The 18,708-nt window shown below is 35.5% G+C and overlaps 5 protein-coding genes across 7 annotated transcripts; 3 read left to right on the forward strand and 2 right to left on the reverse strand.

Moving 5' to 3' along the window:
* The first annotated feature begins 247 nt into the window (after positions 1-247).
* LOC662537 (uncharacterized) lies at positions 248-6,014 on the forward strand. Its single transcript, XM_008192702.3, has 7 exons — positions 248-375; positions 427-621; positions 672-1,367; positions 3,947-4,594; positions 4,645-4,813; positions 4,860-5,058; positions 5,366-6,014. Exons 2-7 carry the CDS (start codon positions 478-480, stop codon positions 5,631-5,633), a joined length of 2,124 nt encoding a protein of 707 aa, XP_008190924.1. The 5' UTR covers positions 248-375; positions 427-477; the 3' UTR covers positions 5,634-6,014.
* Positions 5,901-6,941, reverse strand: Ubc7 (Ubiquitin conjugating enzyme 7). The gene is made up of 5 exons (XM_968596.4): positions 6,779-6,941; positions 6,646-6,727; positions 6,483-6,601; positions 6,293-6,433; positions 5,901-6,246 (listed from the first exon to the last, which is right to left on the reverse strand). Exons 1-5 carry the CDS (start codon positions 6,819-6,821, stop codon positions 6,128-6,130), a joined length of 504 nt encoding a protein of 167 aa, XP_973689.1. The 5' UTR covers positions 6,822-6,941; the 3' UTR covers positions 5,901-6,127.
* Positions 6,942-9,552: 2,611 nt separating this feature from the next.
* Ns4 (Nucleostemin 4) lies at positions 9,553-18,617 on the reverse strand. Of its 3 annotated transcripts, none has more exons than XM_064359756.1 (9): positions 18,441-18,617; positions 18,274-18,387; positions 17,893-18,221; positions 17,704-17,844; positions 17,443-17,653; positions 16,884-17,393; positions 16,611-16,835; positions 15,788-16,047; positions 9,553-9,871 (listed from the first exon to the last, which is right to left on the reverse strand). In XM_064359756.1, exons 2-8 carry the CDS (start codon positions 18,359-18,361, stop codon positions 15,800-15,802), a joined length of 1,752 nt encoding a protein of 583 aa, XP_064215826.1. In that variant the 5' UTR covers positions 18,362-18,387; positions 18,441-18,617; the 3' UTR covers positions 9,553-9,871; positions 15,788-15,799. The 3 variants fall into 3 exon arrangements, with proteins under 3 accessions (XP_064215826.1, XP_008190921.2, XP_064215827.1); XM_008192699.3 differs by having other exon boundaries at positions 17,893-18,224; positions 18,441-18,615; XM_064359757.1 differs by lacking the exon at positions 18,441-18,617 and having other exon boundaries at positions 18,274-18,434.
* Positions 11,479-13,528, forward strand: LOC662468 (uncharacterized protein). Its single transcript, XM_968560.4, has 7 exons — positions 11,479-11,667; positions 11,725-11,836; positions 11,886-12,050; positions 12,098-12,222; positions 12,267-13,088; positions 13,138-13,287; positions 13,334-13,528. The coding sequence occupies exons 1-7, from the start codon at positions 11,600-11,602 to the stop codon at positions 13,500-13,502; spliced, it is 1,611 nt and encodes a 536-aa protein (XP_973653.1). The 5' UTR covers positions 11,479-11,599; the 3' UTR covers positions 13,503-13,528.
* Positions 13,585-15,790, forward strand: LOC662435 (uncharacterized). The gene is made up of 10 exons (XM_008192697.3): positions 13,585-13,717; positions 13,764-13,963; positions 14,008-14,112; positions 14,157-14,327; positions 14,376-14,624; positions 14,671-14,813; positions 14,863-15,009; positions 15,057-15,310; positions 15,360-15,527; positions 15,580-15,790. Exons 1-10 carry the CDS (start codon positions 13,600-13,602, stop codon positions 15,747-15,749), a joined length of 1,725 nt encoding a protein of 574 aa, XP_008190919.3. The 5' UTR covers positions 13,585-13,599; the 3' UTR covers positions 15,750-15,790.
* Positions 18,618-18,708: the final 91 nt, after the last annotated feature.

Below are 18,708 nucleotides of genomic sequence, written 5' to 3' on the forward strand. Positions count from 1 at the left end.
TTTTATCTATCGACTGAATACTATTTTATTTATGTAATCCATTGGTGTGTCACCGTTTTGTTTTGTATACTGCGAGGTTTAAAAGAATTTTTTACCCGAAATAAATTTGTACCTTCGGTTTTACCATGTGCTCATATTTGGTGCAATTATAATACACTTATGACTCAACCGAATTGCTTTACATTCCCTTAAAAGGGGGTCAAGGAAAAGTGCTTCCAATTTTTTTAATGTGGAGTTACCCATTTACCAACATAACAAACCCAATGTTACTGATACATTTGCCAGATGACAGCGATTGTCACTTGAGACGATGGCGAAGGTTGTTTTTAAGATATTAAAATTAGAATAAAAATACACGAAACAAATATAAACAACGTAAGTTTTTGTTTGTTTCAAGTGTTGTTCTCTTATTTTTTCCCGAAATAGTGACCAGAAGCAACAAAATGGTAATTACAAATCCGAAAAGCTAAATTAATTATGGAATCGCCCCCTTCAAGCACAACATGGTCCGAAGCTTTTGTTTTAAGTGATGACAGTGGTCTTTTGCTGACAAATAGTTCTATATCTAGCGGTAGTATGAGTGGAGATAGTAGAAGTGGCCCCAACCGTTTACACATAGAGGTGGGTCTTCCATTTATACGCAGTTTTTGCTACACATTCGTGTAATCTAGGATAGTGATTGTGAAGAAAAGTCCTTCTCGCAAGACTCTTTAGATGGCATGTCAGACATTATGTGTGGAGAGAACTTCAACACGTTAAAGAAAGGCCCTAACTGGATGGACTACTCCCTGAAGCACTCCTCCCCCATAGAGCCCCCTTTAGAGTTTCAAGACAAGCCCCCCGACGTACTGGACAGCTTCTTCGATCATTTAGCAAACCAAATCCTGAGCAAGGCTTTTGAAGAATACAAAGACATTGAGTTACGAAGGATGAAAATCTTGAATCATTTCCACCGCCCCTCGCACCATTTATTACTAGGTCGGCCGTACTACACCTCTGAGTTCATCTCATACAGTCCGTGCCACGGCAGGCCGGGCTCGAGGAGCTCCCTTGGTTCTTCACGTCTTTCAAGTTCGCATAACTCTCTGTCCGTCCCTGCCGCACACAAAGTTGACGATTCGAGCTTCATAACGCAGGCAGTCTCGCATGATACGCTTTCGTCAAACCAAATAAGCGACCTGTACAACGTACCCTTCGACAGTGATATGTATGCCGTTCCGGTGGACGTTATTAAACCGCCACTAAAGCCCAAAAGACATCAGCAGAACAAGAAGAGGCGGAGGAATACGTCGTCAGGGTGCCGAGAAATTGAAGCCAGGCAGTGCAGGATTATCTCAAGCAAGAAAAACACACTCAAGGCTGAAAGGGTATGCGCAGTTTGATTTTTCACGTTCGCAGTTATAATTATGTGATTAGAAAATGTTAACTCATTTTGCTGTGAATGACGAAAGTCAACATCCTCTAAAACTATTTTTAGTGATTGTATATTTTGATATCTTGACACTGGTGCAGTTGAAAATATATTGCAATGCAATTAATGAGATTAACTAATTACTTTAAAAAATTACAATTTACAATATTTTTCCTCTGATTTTTTTCTGAACTTTATCAGAAAAACAGTACTATTTGCATGATTACGGTGTAGCTTCAAAAACAATTGTAATGTTGGTCTTGATCCAAAACAAATACCTCTGAGCGTGAAGAACCCAATAATAGTTTGACACTTTATTTTAATCTTGTTAGTGCTCAAATTAGGCCGAATCAACAATCTTTGAAGATTATTCCCTTTTTTTCGTATAAATGCGTTAAATATCCTCAAACTTTTGTGAATTTGTATGCATTTGTGAAGTTTTTGTTTTACAAGTTTTGTTTTATTGCGTAAATAAAAATCAATATTTGTTGGAAAGGAAAAATTGTGAGTACATATTATTATAAAAAAGGCAATAAATAATAATAATAAATAAAAATGTATTAACTCTAAATTTCTTAAAAATTGGATTTCCACAGATTTATGTATTTCTTCCCAGTTTTCTGGTGCAAAACAATATTAAATACTATTTTTGATAGTTACAAAGAATTATATTAACTCCCATTTCATTCTGATGAAAAAAAAAACGTTTTAAAAATTTTTAATTCGATTTGTTTCGTATTTTTGGCTTTGCTGACTTAGTACACTTTTACTCTGTGGTACAAATATAGGAAACGGAAATAACCAAGGATATTATTAATATGGAAATATCAACCATTACACACAGAAAAAGTCGTTTTTCACTGTAATAATTCTTTATGAGTCATTTTTCAAAAAAAAAATCGATTTTATGTTTTTAAAAGCTTTATTTTGACACCATATGACGTCATTTTAGTTCGTTTTTTTTTAATGAGAACTGACTGATTAGTGTTTTAGATATTTTTCTCTTTCTGGTAAGTATAAAAAAATCAAAAAAATAAAGCAAAGAGAATTCAAAAAAGAGAATAAAACTAAAAAGGTTACTAAAGTCATTGGGGGTCGGTTTATAGAAGCGTCATTATGTTAATCTGCAATTAAATGCATGACTAAGTGATCACGTGACCAAATTGGACAAATTTGATTGGTCTATTAACTTTTAACAACGAATTAAATTTTAACAAAGGTTTATTTTACAAGGGGTTTACAAAAACACAGTTTAAATACCAAACGCTTATTTTAAACACAACGCGTTTCAACCATAAAGTGGTCATCCTCAGGGGTGATTTTTCTTATTATTTTTTTGTGTTTAGATGTCATATTATGTTTTCATGTTCATTATACAAAAATATTTAAAAAAACAATTGCTGTTGACAAAGTAGGTTAGTTAAGAACAAAAAGATAAAGCTAGTTATGTTTAATTGACAGTATTTTTTTTATTTCATTTTTTTATTATTTTTTTCTTATTATCACAAAGATAAAGATGTGTACTATCTATTAGCTATTTCAAAACTATGTCGCATTTTCTCTCAAACTATGGATTATGGCGTTTATATGGTTTTGAAACAGCTAATAAAAAAGTGAATAAAAATGTTGGTTCTCATTAAAAAAAATTAGAATGACGTCACAATTCAAAAACGAATGGTATTGTAATTGTTATTAGGATCTCAAAATGTAACATTTAAAAAAATAAAATCGACCTCTTCAAGGATTTTTTTGAAAAATGACTATGACAAAGTTATTAATTTTGTGCGTTCTTTTGGTTCAGTCTGTATAATTCGCAATATCATTATTGTTTTTGTTTATCATCACATGACATTATCTTGTTTTGGTCTTTAGGGAAAATAATCTTTGTTTATCTGTTCTTCAATTTTTGTTTTTAAAATTAACATTTGTAAGTTAATAGAATATCAAACTTGCACTAATATTGATTAATCACAGTAAAGATCCGTTCCCACATATTTGATCAATAACTTCAAGTTTTTCAAGTAGAGATTAACTGATTATTAAATTATATTAAAAAGCTGGGCACAAAAATTCACTAGACATGTGACTAAAGTTACTTTTCCTTTCAATATCTTTTCAAAACGATGAATAAATCTAAAAGGAAAAAAATCGTAAATTTGTACTTTAATAATGCAGCCAAACTGTAAGTAATTTTTGCTTATTTCTTTTTAACTTGGTCAAGACAATATAACAGCAATATAAAGCCCCGACTTTTTAATTTTATTGATTAAGTGGAGACATGAAAAATTTAATTTAGATTTATAAATAGAAATTTTACTAAGAAAACGCAAACAACCTTGTTGACTCGTCAGCACCTCAGTAATAATATTTTCTGCGTGTCATTTAAGCTGTGAAAATACTTGTGGCTTAATCGCACTCGATGTGTCCACAATTTATTCCTATTTAGTTTCGTTTTAGCACATATGATATCATTTACCGCAACCTTAATGACTTTTATTATGAGATCAGGCGCGTATGAAACATGTCTTTTTTCAGTACCATTGGTGTTTGCATAAAGAGAACAAACGGCACAGTGTTGCTGGAACGTCCGCACCAATCGAAGGGGAACCGATTCACATGACTTTGCAAGAAGTGCGGCATTATCTCCAAACGCTGTATTCAAGTTCGTCTGATTCATCCGATCACAAAGAGCGCAGCTGCAGACCGAAACATCCGCTGATAGTGGCCGAAAACAAATACGCAACGGAACAGAACAACTCGCCAGTGAAGAGAGAAACGATCTGTGTGGCGGCAAACACGAACGGAAGAACAAAAAAGAGCACATTCCTTATTAACATTAAGAATAAAAAAGTTAAAGACTCCTGTGATAACGTCGGCAAACAAATAAATATCTCGCAAACGAGCAAACCAGACAAGCGCAAAAAGACACCAGCGAAGCTGTTCTCGTTCAAGCAGACTTTATGCAATATGTTTAGGTTTAAGCGGTTTCTATCGCCCGAGCACGTCAAGTGTGATGTCAGCGACGTGCAGGAAAAGTCGAATTACATCAGCAACGCCAGTCTGGCGGAGGAAGCACACAATAACATATCCAGTAGGGCTCTGCCGCCCTTGCCTTTCAAAGAGGAGGAGAAAGCAGACGAGCAGATTTTAGACTTCGCCACTAGTATCCAAAGAGTTAAAGACGTAATTTCACTTTTTTCGAGTTATTGATTGTGTTTAAGTGCCAATTTCAGTACGGCTGGTATTGGGGTCCATTGCCGAGCGAGGTTGCCGAAAAAATACTGTCCAACGAACCAGACGGATCCTTTATCGTACGTGATAGTAGCGACGATCATTATATTTTTTCACTAACTTTTAAGCTGAATAATTGTGTTAGACACGTTCGAATTGATCACGATCAGGGTAACGGAATCGAAAATCACTGCTTTTTGTTAATTGAACGTTTCAGGTAATTTTAGTTTCGGTAGTTGTACAAAGTTCAAGTCGCAAACAATCGTAGAATTTATAGAAAATGCGGTTGAACATTCTCGTAGCGGTAGGTATTTGTTCTTTTTGCATCGAAGGCCGGTGATTGGTCCGGTGAGAGTGCAGCTGTTACATCCGGTGTCGAGGTTTAAGCAAGTGCAGAGCCTACAGCACATTTGCAGGTAATCGATTTTTTTGTGTTCAAACCTGCATTATTTTTTTATTAATTTTGTTGTCACAATGTTGGATCATCTCCAGTCCTTTCTTTTTAAATTTAGATTAAATTATGAAAGTAAAACATACTATTTCCAAAAAGATGTGGTGAATTTAATGCTACACTCTTGGCTCTCCTTTTTACTTTTATAATTTAATCTAAATTTAAAAAAGAGCTGGTGATGAACCAATTGGTTTGAAAAATGTTAATTCTTTAACATTGTGTCAATAAACTAAAACATACATGGATGTTTTCTACTCATGAATTTTTTGCAGATTTGCAATCCACAAAGTGGTTCGCAGGGATCTGATCCCCAGTCTTCCATTGCCGAGGAGAATGATCGACTACTTGAACACTCCGCATTATTATTCAGAGCATCTGATAGATGTAGAAGATACAAGTAATGAACAAGTCCCTCCTAGAATCCCTACTCCAGCGATACGACGCGATTATCAGGAAGAAGAAGTCCAAGCACCTATCGTTTCCAACATACCTCTGAACAATTACATTGTTTTGAATAACACAAATCCTCGGCAGTCCTGAGGTTTTCACTTTCTTTTTCATATTTATAGTTATTTATTTTGTTGTTTTGTTAAATTTGTGCAATTAACTTTCAGACCAAAGTTTTAATGTGATTTTAGTATTGTTATGCTTGGAAAGTCAGCTGTAGTTTTTAAGCCAATAACTTATTTATAAGGAAGCAAACGCACATGATAGTAGTTAAGCCAGAAAATAACGTATTTCTTATTAGGTTGTGAATATGTTAGTCACAAAACGGGGTTTTGCGCTAGACAAGACTAAGACTCCTGATGTGAATGGATGCTGCTGTATTTATTTCAATAGCTTAGGTTCCTAACAGACTAAGTTTATGGTTTAACTGTTGTTCAGAAATAATATATTGAAATAAATTTTTTTCTCACTTTAGCGCGGTAACAAGCCAGGCCCTTAGTCTTGAACTTTAAAACTAAACTTTAATCCCCATAAATTATTAAAATTGTAACAAACAGACGTAACTCTCAGTTAAAATTTGTAAAAATTCACGTAGGAATCCCAAGCGTTCGCCTTACAATCCGCTCCGCTATTCTGTTAAATTCCTCCCTATTTTCCCGCCACATTTTCGCAGCATCAACATTTGCTCCACTCTCATCATTAGGTTCTAAAAATCATGTTGAATTTTGTTACTGTTTTGTGAAGAAACGTACCTGCAAGCATGCTGACAACTGAGAGAAGAATTTTTTCAACACTCTGTACAGGAGACCATCTCTCAGCACTTGACTCATAGCCCATAGGGTCATCTCCAGGGGCGTGCAAAATGGAAATACATACTCGCCCATCAGCATAAACTAAAATCTGCTGATTCATCTCCTGTTACAAAAACCCTAATATACTTACTATTAGGGTGAAACATTTCGCAGGTGAACTGCATTTTAGGAGGGCTTAAGGGATAGTCCGGGGGGAAAATGAGTTTAGCTGGGAAAACACCGCCCTCAAAACATGTCCCCTCAGGGCCACTAAAAACCCGTCATATGAAAGTTTCCCTACAAAGACAACTTACGTTATCAACGCTTCCCACTCGAAGAAATTTTCTTCGTTTATTGGACCAGCAATGATACCTTCTGGGGGGTTCAGAGTCAGTTCTAGAAACATAAAACGAATGCAAATAGTTTGAGGTTAGGCTTGCATCTTACGCTTGTACTCGGCCATAAGGCGTCTTAGAGCTGAGCCTGCCATTTTTTATCAATATTTGAACAATATGAGCACCCAAAAATGTGCATTGAATGAATTTAATTATTCTTTATAATATTTTACGTGAGCGTTTGTCAATTCTTAAAAAAAAGTGCACTGCAATCACCAACTCCATCGAACAGCTATAGATCAGACTCAGTAGATGGTACTTTGACAATTTACAGGTTACTATAAGAGCGTAGTTTTGCAGTCATTGCTTAGATGTCACTACCTTAGATTTTATTATTTTTAAATGTTTTATAGATCTCTATAAAAGGTACTTTAAGATTTGACACCCAAATGTCACTACCTACAATTTAAAAAAAAATAGTTTAAGACGTTTTAAAGTTTAAGTTTGAGGCACTTTCTGTTATGTTAGCAACTTGAGATTTTACATGTTTACATAACTTTTGGAGCACTATTACGTCATGTACTTCGATTCCCGATTAAAAAATGTGCAGTGCTACCTCGGTTCCTGATTGAGATACGGGAACGGGACCTATCCCATTCGATAGCCCAGGAAAAATACTACGGCTCAGTAGGGTTTTCACCGCCCCTCTATCTCTAACAGGAACGAAGATATTTCGCATTTTGTGAATTTCAGATTTTCTTCAGTTTTTATAAAAAAATTTGTGAGTGCTAGAAAATTTATGTGAAATTCTGCAAAATTTTAAAAATGGATTTCGTATCAGGATCATAGGAACGCAAAGAGGCCACGAAATTTTTAGCGGCGTTTACATGCAACCAGTTATACATCTGCGTGTATTTTAAGTTATTTATAATTTCTCATTACCCTTTTGCGTTCCTGTGATCCTGATACGAAATCCATTTTTAAAATTTTGCTGAATTTTACTAAAATTTTATTTCATTATCAAAATTTTTATAAAAATTGAAGAAAATCTGCAATTTACAAAATGCGAAATATCTTCGTTTCTGTTGGAGATAGAGGGGTGGTTCTGTCCTTTTGAAAACCCTACCGCCCCGTAGTATTTTTCCTGGGCTATCGAATGGAATAGGTCCCGTTCCCGTATCTCCCTCAGGAACCGAGATAGCACTGCACATTTTTAAATCAGGAATCGAAGTACATGACGTAATTGTGCTCCAAAAGTTACGTGTGCATGTAAAATCTCAAGTTGCTACGACAACAGGAAGTGCCCCAAAATTAACTCGTAAAATATGTTCCAAACAAATCGCATTAAATAAAGACTTTCAACAAAAAAGCCTAAATTTTTTATTAGAGTTTTTTTTCAACCTGTTTTGTTTATTGGCTTTCGAAATTATAAATATTTTGAACATAAGTTTGAGACACTTCCTGTTATCGTAGCAACTTCAAATTTTGCATGCTTACATAACTTTTGAAGCACTATTACGTCATGTACTTCGATTCCCGATTTAAAAATGTGCAGTGCTATCTCGGTTCCTGAGGGAGATACGGGAACGGGACCTATTCCATTCGATAGCCCAGGAAAAATACTACGGGGCGGTAGGGTTTTCAAAAGGGCAGAACTACCCCTCTATCTCTAACAGGAACGAAGTTATTTCGCATTTTGTGAATCGCAGATTTTCTTCAATTTTTATAAAAAATTTTATAAGTGAAGGAAAATTTAGGTAAAATTCTGCAAAATTTTAAAAATGGATTTCGTATCAGGATCATAGGAACGCAAAGAGGTCTCGAAATTTTTAGCGGCGTTTGCATGCAACCAGTTATACATATGCGTGTATTTTCAGTTATATATCTTTTCTCATTACCCTTTTGCGTTCCTGTGATCCTGATACGAAATCCATTTTTAAAATTTTGCTGAATTTCACATAAATTTTCTCGCACTCACAAAAATTTTTATAAAAATTGAAGAAAATCTGCAACTCACAAAATGCGAAATATCTTCGTTCCTGTAGGAGATAGAGGGATGGTTCTGCCCTTTTGAAAACGCTACCGCCCCGTAGTATTTTTCCTGGGCTATCGAATAGGCTAGGTCCCGTTGCCCTATCTCAATTAGGAACGGAAATAGCATTGCACATTTTTAAATCGGGAATCGAAGTACATGACGTAATAGTGCTTCAAAAGTTATGTAAGCATGCAAAATTTCAAGTTGTTATGACAACAGGAAGTGCCCCTAAATTAGCTCGTAAAATATGTTCCAAATAAATCGCATTAAATAAAGATTTTCAACAAAAAAGCCCAAGTTTTTTATCAGAGTTTTTATCCAACTTGCTTTGTTTGTTGTCATTTTGAAATTGTAATATTTTCAACTTAAATTTGAGACACTTCCTGTTATCGTAGCAACTTGAAATTTTGCAGGTTTACATAACTTTTAAAGTACTATTACGTCATGTACTTCGATTCCCGATTTAAAAATGTGCAGTGCTATCTCGGTTCCTGAGGGAGATGCGGGAACGGGACCTAGCCTATTCGATAGCCCAGGAAAAGTACTACGGGGCTGTGGGGTTTTCAAAAGGGCAGAACTACCCCTCTATCTCTAACAGGAACGAAGATATTTCGCATTTTGTGAATAGCAGATTTTCTTCAATTTTTATAAAAATTTTGATAAGTGCGAGAAAATTTACATGAAATTCTGCAAAATTTTAAAAAAGGATTTCGTATCAGGATCATAGGAACGCAAGGAGGTCAAAATTTTCTAGCAATTTTTGTTTGCAACCAGCAACGCATTTATGTGTATGCTGGGTTGCATATTTTTTCCATTAAAAATTGTTTATGACCAAAAATAAAAGGCAGCAACACATTTCAACACTTTATTAAAAAAAAAACTATAATTATTGAGTTCATTTTCTCACTAAAAGTTATTTATGAAGAAATATAAACGGTAACAACACACTGTGACATTATTTAAAAAGAAATTGTAATAAAATAAATCACAGTGAGTACCTACATAATATCCAACAAATATATACAAAAATTATTTCGGAAAATTAACAAGTTCTGTGGCATCTTCGCTGTCACTAAACCTCTATGACAAACATGCGTTAATACTTCCAAACTAAATGATGGTCCAAGAGTCGCACTATTCGAAAACTGTAGTCGAGAAGAATCCCACAACCTAAAATCAAGTTCAAAAAACTCAAAACAAATTAAAACTTAATCCCAAGAGGTGAAAATGTAACGACCTTCTTGCATGCCTCTAATCCTGATCCAAAATTAAATTATTCCAAAATTATTTTTAAGATGGTTCTCAAAAATTTACTGGTTACTATAATTCACTGTTTTAAAATAATAAATTCTAAAATCGTACTTAAATGCACAACTAGATGGCACTAGTTTTTTTAATTGTAGGTCGTGACATCTAGTGGTTAGATGGCAAAATACAACTTTACAGAAAACTATAAAAACAGCTTCTGCTCTATTCGTAATTTCACAAAACAGTAAGTTACAGTAATCTGTAACTTTCTTAAAGACATTTTTAATAGCAAAAATTTAAAATTGTCAAAAATCTTGTAATCCTCTTAAAAAAATCTACTGTTATTGTTTAAATAATTTGGATTTTATTAAAATAACTTCTTTAGATTTAATGTTTGACAAGTTGTATAGGCAACCAATTATACGGCAGTAAAAATAATACAGATTAAAGTAAAAGTTAACATTAAAGTGTATACTAAAATCGTAAAAACGCAATAAAATCTTTTAAGTACTGTTTGCGTTTCTGTATCACTTATTTTATAAATTTTAAAATTTTATGCAAATTTACTGTCTATTCTGTCAAAAATAATTTTTTTTTTAAATGAGATTAAAAGTTTGTACCAAAATCAAAGAAATGCCAAGAGGTAGAAAATGTAAAGACCTTATTGCGTTCTTGTAATCCTAATACACATTTTGGTTTTAAATTATTCCAAAATTATTTCTTAGTGTTAAAAAATTTACAGGAAACTATAATGAAATTTTAAAACAAGGTGCAAAGATAACATATTGAATTTTATAAAATTTTACTTTGATACCAAACACCTAGATGTCATTAGTATATTATGTAGGTCGTGACATCTAAGGGTTAGACGCCGAAATATGATGTTACAGAAAACTATAAAGATTGTGCTTCTATACGTCATTTTGTAAAACAATAAGTTACAGTAATCTGTAACTCTTTAAAAAACATTTTTAAATTGCAAAAATTCAAAATTGTTCAAAATTTGTAATCCTTGTAATCTTCTTAAAAAATCTACATTGTTAATGTATAAATAATTTAGATTTTATTAAAATAACTTTTTTGGCAGGTTGAAATCCATTTTGAAATTTTGCGATTTACAGCGAAAAATAATTATTGTTTTTAAAATTTTAAAATTAAAATCAAAATGTGTATTAAAATCGTAGAAACGCAAAAAAAGTCTTTAAATTTCGGTACTTTTTGTGTTTTTGTAACATTAATCCTAAGAATTTTAAATTTACAAATTTACTTCGGTTTGTGTATGCAACCAATTATTTACGGTCGCGCATAAGAATTGCCTACCTCAAAAATTTTTATTCAAAATATTAGTAAAATTTTACAATAATTTAGAACTAATATTTAAATTAAACTTAAATTATGGATTAACTGTCACCACAACTAGTACCAAAACAATTGCCAACATTTAACATTTATTAAAAAATCGATAAAATGCACGAATTTAATCACGTGACATCAATTTCCACCAATCAACGAGATGATTGAGGTCACGTGAATCGTGACGTTAAACAGCCTGTCAATTTGACAAGTGTGGAAGGTTATGCTACTTATGCACTGTTCTTCAATTTTTTTTTAGTTTTTGATGAACAGATTTAATTTCTTTAATTAAAAAGTATGCAAGATTCGCTCGAAGATTATATTCGTATTTCGCGCAACTGCAAAGAGGGACCAACCCAGGTTAAGTGAGTTTTCACTAATAAAAAACGATTAACTTGCCCCAATTAACTAATTGTTTCTAGGAAAGAAGTTCTTATTACTGCTCAAATAAAAAAGGAGTGTGATGCGAAAGCACTGCAAATACTTCAGTTTGCAATAGAAGGGAAAATGAGGTCAGATGCTTTGTTCAAATGTGTAAGTAAAATAGGATGGTGCAGCGTAGTTACTAATTCGTTTTATAAAGTTACCCTACATTAACCAGTCTCATTACCAAGACATTGTCGAGGAAAGAGCTATCAGCAAGCTGTGCGGATATCCACTTTGTTCCAAAAAAATTCCAGACATGCCAAAGAAACAATTTTACATTTCCACTAAAAACAACAAGGTTTATGACATAACAGATCGCAAGGTACGAGATAAATCAGCTGTGATGCCATTTTTATTGTCTGTTTGTAGAATTATTGTAGCAATTTTTGCTATCGCGCCAGTCTTCATATCAAAGGCCAAATAGACACCAGTCCGTTATGGCTTAGAAAGTATCAAGAAAAGGCCCATTACACGCTCCTCAACAAATCAGAAAAGTAAACAATTCGTGTGTAATAACATTTTGTAAAAAATATTTCAGGGGTCTGCCAGGAGAGATGATAGATCAGGGTGTAATAAAACCAGCTGTGGAACCATATTTTACTTCAGTATCCAGTTTTACTCAAATGTCATTAGATGAGGCAGAAGAATTGGAGTTAAACCCTCAAGAGGAGGAGAAAATAAAGCAAAAAAAGAAACCCAGAAAGTACCAAAGAAATGCAATGAAAACCATTAACGAAAATGAGGAAGAAGAACAAGTCGAATCAGGAGAAAAAATGGACGAAATGAAAGAATCTGTAGAAATACTAAATAAGGAAAATAAAAACACCCCGAAAATAAAAGACAAACCGTTAGCTCAAACTAAACAAACAAACGCCACTGACGTGGAATCACACATCTACAAATGTATTAAAGAGTGGTTAACTCTAGAAACGTTCATGTTTGTTCACGGCGAAGAAAAAGTAAAAGAAAAGCTGGATAGTCAAAAACTAAGCCACTACTTTGACGCTCTGAAAATATCACAACTGCAAGTGGAGCAACAGAAACGATACATCGACATTTGCAGAAAGCTGCATTTAAGAGAATTGGCCGAAGAAAAATTTGACAAAGCCGTTGTCGGAAACCAGGCCTTGAAACCAATCCCTGACTATCGACAACTAAAGGAAGAAAGCCGCGAAATCGACTTAAAGGTGAAGTGTTTCTACAGTGGCGAAATACATATCCAGGAAGACAAAAACTTCCCCTCGAAAAAGGAAGACACGACTAATGAAGAAGAGGAACAACCGGCAGTGCTGCCCTTGGTCGATGTGAACTCACAAAACGCGTTAAGAAGAAAAATCTTCCTAAATTCACTCAACAAAACGTACGTATTCCTAATGACATGAGCACAACTTATCAAATAATTTTTACAGAGTACAAACTTTATTCCAAACTTTGAGGATAAGTCCGAGCTTGGTTTTGTCAGATTTGCAATCCCTGGTCAAGACTTTCAGTCTGAAAGCGGACAACATTGTCTTCAAACCCGCAATTTGGACCTACATTGCTATAATTTTGCTGAAAATGTGAGCACAACCAGTGGTTTAGTCTCTCTCTAATGATATGTTCCAGCCTGGCCGTGAGGGACGAAAACTTGCGCAAGCTTCTGGACCAGGAGGCGTCCAAAAGTCAGTTAAACACCTGGCTGTCTTCACTCCCCAACAAAACCCAAATAGTCAGTGATACCTTGAACATTCTTTTTGATATCGATACCTTTGTGGAAAATTACATTTGTAAATAATTTTAATAAAATGTATCAAGTAGCAACGATCGTTTTTTACGTTACGTTGAAAGATGCGCGTGGTTTGATTTTTTCCGTGGGTTTTTCGCGTTTCAAAATGAATTTAAACGTTAACATGTTTTCGGCCAAAAAGGTGAAGCTCCATGGGATGCAGTCCGACAAATGGACAACAAAAGACAAGATAAATCAGTACAAGGGACTCATCAGTCTTTACAGTAATTGAAAAATTGTCTTAAACCCAGTTCCTGACTGTGTTTTTAGCTAGAGACCGGAAGATTATCGAACTCGACACAAATGTGACTCGGAGAAAACTGACGCGGCTTATTAAAGACTTGCAACGGGCGGTTTACAATGATCGAAGGGAGCTGGACAACCAAATTAGGGGCGATAAACAAAAACTGCGCAACACTTTAGCCGAACACCGGGAGCTTCAGTTGGCCTTCCAAAATTCACAGCCGAAGGTTTCGCTTAAAAATCTCTACTTTTCTTCCAATCTCTGTTGTAGAAAGTGATTGAGGAAATTAAACAACGTAATTTTAACAGACGCAAGGTCCTGGACCGGTTGAAATACGAGAAAAAGATGCGGTCGCAAAAACTGATAGATCTAAAGGTGACGAAACAATTCAACTTATAGTTTTGTGACCGGAGTTACAGTTGGAGCAAGCGCTGCTGGAGGACCGCCTAAAATACGCATTCCTCGGCCAAATCAAACAGGAGAAAGAGGCGCAGATTATAACCGGCAAATTACAGGACGCTATTTTGCGCAAAGAAGGCGCCTCGGCGATCTATCACATCTACCGCGAGATAATCGACATTATGAAAAAAGTATTTGTAGTGTTTTGGAGTCAATTTATTTGAAATTGTTGCCTTTAGGACGCTTTATACTTTGACGCGATTATAGCAACGGTAAAGTACGACGGCTTCAGCCAAAGCAAATGCTTCCTGGGCGCTACCAAACTGGGACAACTCGCCACGGAATACTTGGACGACAGGAGACAAGAATACGACACTTTGGAAAAGATTATAATCAAAGATATGACCACTCGTAAGACTGACATTCGCGTTTTGCAAGAACACATTGACCGTGCGACTGCTAGCATTAAGCTGTTGTTGCGAAAAGATGTAATTTGTTTGGTATTAAAACCCTCCGACTGTTTAGATTTTCTAGAGCGACCTCACAACATGTGCTAAAAGTATCAGGGATTCCGCCAGCATGGAAAATCTGCGGCGAGATGTGGGCCAGGTTGAAAAAACCCTTGTCTATCTTAAAAACACAACGCTGGCACGGTCTTATGATACGATATATCCTTGGTGAGAATGAAAGATTTGTTTCTTGTTTTTGCTAATGACAATATTCAAGTCTGGAAGAACAGCTCAAGCAAAAACGGCGTCTGAAGCGCCTGACAAAAAAATGTGAACGCGATAGAGACATCATGTTGAACAAAACCAACCACGCTAATTTAATGAACTCGGTTTTGAAGAATACGATGAATGAGACAACTGTCGAGTAATTTTTACATTACAAATGAATTTTTGATAAAGTTGAAATTCCAGATACAGAGCAAGGAAGACGGAATTAAAGGATGAAGTGGAGAGACTCAGGAGTGAAAAAAAAAGATATGCAAAACTGCTACAAATCAAGCGAACAATAGCTGCAAATATTCGCATAGGTTTGCGGCAACTTTTACAAGTCTCGTATGAACTGTCGGATGAAACTAAGAAAAAACCTGCTCCTAGCTCACACCCTTTTGGTGTTTTGGCCGAGAGGAAGGACAAACCACAGGAAATTGTCGAAGATGAAATCGACGGTTACTTGAGGGTTATTTTTGTATAAATGTAACTAAATCAGTGTTTTAGGATCAAAAATTGTGCCAATTTTGGTGGCCAAATTCACTCCCTTAATGTCACACTACTTTGCGCTCAAACACGAGCCAAAGTCCGATGAGGCTTTTCGAAATATTGAATCAATGATGCAGGAGCGAATGATTCTGGCAGACCAGTCTGAGGCACCCCTGAGTGAAGCTTGTAATTGCACAAAACGCAAACACGGATGCGTTCATTTAATTGTTAATTGTAGCCTTGTTGGAGGGTTTATATGTTGAAGCCAGTGAGCAACTGACAAGGGAGGATATTAAAAAACAGAGTCAGGAAATCGTTGCAGCGAATACGAAAAACGAAGATTTAGTTCCACTAATTGTCGTTCCGTTCAACAAGTGGAAGAAAATGCAAAAGCAGCAAAAAAATTAATGGGATTTAATGATAAATTATTAATAAAAATACTCAACATCGTGGTTGTTTCAATCGTCGTCTGCCAACGCTGCAAATTTATTGTGGGCGTAATTCGTCGGCTCTTCATCTGAGTCAGTTTCTTCGTCTTCGCTTTCTTCACTGCTTCGGTCTTTGTGGTCACCGGAGGAGCCCGGGACGTTGTCTTCATCTGAAGCATCAGAGAGGTAGTCTTTGTCGTCTGCGAGCTGAGTGGAATCGTCAGATTTGGCCTGAATCCACTTCACTTTCTCGATCTCCGGGTGTGAGGCCCAATAATCTAACAAATAAAACATAACGCAGTTTCAATTTCTTTTCAACCAGCGTTTGCCCGGAATTTTCATGATTTTCTTATTAGCTAGATCTTGGACAAAAATCAGTGATTCACGTATGCCTTCTAAACATATTCCAAATGTTATTCAACTGAAAACCTTTTATTTTATCTTTTATGTCAAGAGATAAATAAAGACAACTTTTTGTATTGGTTACATGCTGATGAGCAGGATTCTGAATCATATTTGATACGAGTTTGTAAGACAGGCACATAAACGTACAAAGTAATCAAAAATCTTTACATATAGCCACAAAATTAAAAATTATTAAACAACTATTAAACTTGGGAGTTTCAAGTTTTAATGCTAGTCAAAAAATACTTCCAGTTACCCCAAAAAAATTATATCGCAACGATAGAATTTATTATGAGGAAACGATTGCAATTTTCTTCAAAAACTACATTTTTCAATTAAAATATTCCGTATGTTCCAAACGAAGTCAAATGAAATAAAAAAAAGAAGCAATGAGACATCTTATACAAAAAATAACGTTGTTCGACATGTCAACTACCTTTTTTATTTGAGTACTTGGGTGGCCTGAGACACAGGCAAATTTTCCCGTCCAAAGCCATCCTCAGTAAATCATTTGCAGCTCTGTAGCTGTCCAACCTGGCGGCTTTGGCTGTCAGGAAACCCCGTTTTTTGGCCCAGCCATCACAAATGTCCATGGCACACCAAGTATCGTCATTTTCTGGATGTTCAATCCTCAGCATATTTGGTAGATCCATACGTTCCGCTATAAAAAATTCTCAAAACTCACAAGAACAAAAATTAAAAACAATACCTAAATACTTTATCGTTGTGAACGGCTCCCTAAGTTGGGCGATGGGGAAACTCCCCATCAAAACCTGTATAACCTTTGGTGTTTTCGACGGAAAGACTAGACCAGGACAGTCGCACAGCCGCACATTGGGCGTTAAAAAAATTGTTTGGAAGTGTTTCGTATGGCCTGGAGTTCTGGACACGCTGACGACTTTCTTCCCCATGATTGCGTTAATAAGTGACGATTTGCCGACGTTGGGTTGCCCCAAACAGCCGATTGTGAGAATACCGTTTTTGTATTTTTCGTGTTCGAAGTAACTCGTGTCCACTGCTTTCATTTGAACTGTTTCTCCAATTTCAACTTTCTCGTCTTCATCGTTTTCGTATTCCAAATTCATTTCTTCCTTTATTTTGGTTTGCCAAGAACTTATGTCTATATTATCCCCAACTATGGTTTTACAAACTTCAAACAACTGTTGACTCCCTTCTGCAGCCAATCGGAACTTGCCTTTGCGTTTACGGACTTGGAGACCTAAAATTAACAATTAAATCTTGTAATTAATTTATTACACACTACAAACCAGCTCTATTCACTTGGGTGCCAACTAGATTATAGCCAGGGAGTGTGGTAAACATGCAAATGTGCAAATTGGGGTAATTCTCCTCAAAGTATTTTTTCCACGCCACGACTAACGGCGCTGGGGCCAAATCAATTTTATTCAATACTAAAATAAAGTCTTTCTTCAATGTTTCAGTCACGTATTCGTACAAAGATGGGGGAAACATGTGGGCCTACAAAAAGTAATTAAAATTTAATAAAGCAAATTGGGAGGCAGAATTACGGGATATCTGATATCAACAATGTGCAGAACAATATCTGACATTTCGAGAACCCGCCACAACTGCCGCCACGTCTCCAAGTTCAGTTCAAAGAAACTTAACTCTTTCCAATTATACTTTTCCAAGATTCCATTAACATAATCCTGAAATTAACCGATCAGACAAAATAATGTTAATGACAATAACCGTACATTAAAATATTTGGTTTCGCGTGCTTCGAGCTGTTCAGTCGTGAGCTCATATGACCACGGGGGCCTTCGAGGAAAACCCAAGTCTTTGGGAAAATAGTCATTTGAGTCAATTTCCAGCTCTTTCTCAGAGACAGGTTCTATGGTTTTGCAAGCCTCTTCTTTACGTGCTTTGAGCTCAGAGGGAGTCTCGCGGTAAAACTGCAAGGCATAACGGTTGCGGTCTCGCCCGTCCTTAGGGGGACAGTAATTGAATTTTTGAATTTGGGGCTGATCCTCACTATCACCGGCACTGGTCTTCAACAAAGGCCGCCGGTTTCGGGAACCAAAACCTTCTAAAGTGGTTACAATTAGAACAGTTTTCTGCAAAAAATAAGAGGGTACCTTGAGGGGCGTTCTGTTTGGACTGTTTTTTGGCCTTTAGCTGCTCTTTCTTGGCTTTGCCACTGAACGGTTTCTTGCGCTGAGGCATTTTACTTACTGTGCTGTGAACCTGACCTTAAATTTTTAACAGTTTTAAACATTAATTAACACAATTACAGCAACACTACTTTTTATTTTAAAATCAACGAATTCTAGAAAATCACATGGAAGTTACTAGAATCCCCTAGAACCATAGGACACTTGTCAAATTTCAAATCTCATTTTAAAATTTAAAAAGAGCGAATTTACGTTTTTTGTGTGAATTTTGTAAGCACAAAAACGCAACAACATGTGCTGCATATTTTAATAATAATCATTACAAATTAAATGTAATAATTAACCAGATTAACATTTATTTGTCCAAAAAAACCTTATTAATCAAGAGCGCTTGCGTCA

Source organism: Tribolium castaneum, chromosome 1 (genome assembly GCF_031307605.1).
Source record: "Tribolium castaneum strain GA2 chromosome 1, icTriCast1.1, whole genome shotgun sequence".
NCBI lineage: Eukaryota > Metazoa > Arthropoda > Insecta > Coleoptera > Tenebrionidae > Tribolium > Tribolium castaneum.

What these genes read in the sequence shown, in the direction of transcription:
- Ns4 (XM_008192699.3), bottom strand. Translation starts at nt 18,361, where the DNA reads ATGCCTCAGCGCAAGAAACCGTTCAGTGGCAAAGCCAAGAAAGAGCAG. An exon ending in CAAACAGAACGCCCCTCAAG is followed by an intron (nt 18,225 to 18,273) that starts GTACCCTCTTAT and finishes TAACCACTTTAG; the next exon opens with AAGGTTTTGGTTCCCGAAAC. An exon ending in GCGAAACCAAATATTTTAAT is followed by an intron (nt 17,845 to 17,892) that starts GTACGGTTATTG and finishes GGTTAATTTCAG; the next exon opens with GATTATGTTAATGGAATCTT.
- LOC662435 (XM_008192697.3), top strand. Translation starts at nt 13,600, where the DNA reads ATGAATTTAAACGTTAACATGTTTTCGGCCAAAAAGGTGAAGCTCCAT. An exon ending in GGGACTCATCAGTCTTTACA is followed by an intron (nt 13,718 to 13,763) that starts GTAATTGAAAAA and finishes CTGTGTTTTTAG; the next exon opens with CTAGAGACCGGAAGATTATC. An exon ending in TGTCGAAGATGAAATCGACG is followed by an intron (nt 15,311 to 15,359) that starts GTTACTTGAGGG and finishes TCAGTGTTTTAG; the next exon opens with GATCAAAAATTGTGCCAATT.
- LOC662468 (XM_968560.4), top strand. Translation starts at nt 11,600, where the DNA reads ATGCAAGATTCGCTCGAAGATTATATTCGTATTTCGCGCAACTGCAAA. An exon ending in GAGGGACCAACCCAGGTTAA is followed by an intron (nt 11,668 to 11,724) that starts GTGAGTTTTCAC and finishes AATTGTTTCTAG; the next exon opens with GAAAGAAGTTCTTATTACTG. An exon ending in CTAAATTCACTCAACAAAAC is followed by an intron (nt 13,089 to 13,137) that starts GTACGTATTCCT and finishes TAATTTTTACAG; the next exon opens with AGTACAAACTTTATTCCAAA.
- Ubc7 (XM_968596.4), bottom strand. Translation starts at nt 6,821, where the DNA reads ATGGCAGGCTCAGCTCTAAGACGCCTTATGGCCGAGTACAAGC. An exon ending in CGAAATGTTTCACCCTAATA is followed by an intron (nt 6,434 to 6,482) that starts GTAAGTATATTA and finishes AGCAGATTTTAG; the next exon opens with TTTATGCTGATGGGCGAGTA. An exon ending in AGTTGTCAGCATGCTTGCAG is followed by an intron (nt 6,247 to 6,292) that starts GTACGTTTCTTC and finishes CATGATTTTTAG; the next exon opens with AACCTAATGATGAGAGTGGA.
- LOC662537 (XM_008192702.3), top strand. Translation starts at nt 478, where the DNA reads ATGGAATCGCCCCCTTCAAGCACAACATGGTCCGAAGCTTTTGTTTTA. An exon ending in ACACACTCAAGGCTGAAAGG is followed by an intron (nt 1,368 to 3,946) that starts GTATGCGCAGTT and finishes GTCTTTTTTCAG; the next exon opens with TACCATTGGTGTTTGCATAA. An exon ending in TCGAATTGATCACGATCAGG is followed by an intron (nt 4,814 to 4,859) that starts GTAACGGAATCG and finishes TGAACGTTTCAG; the next exon opens with GTAATTTTAGTTTCGGTAGT.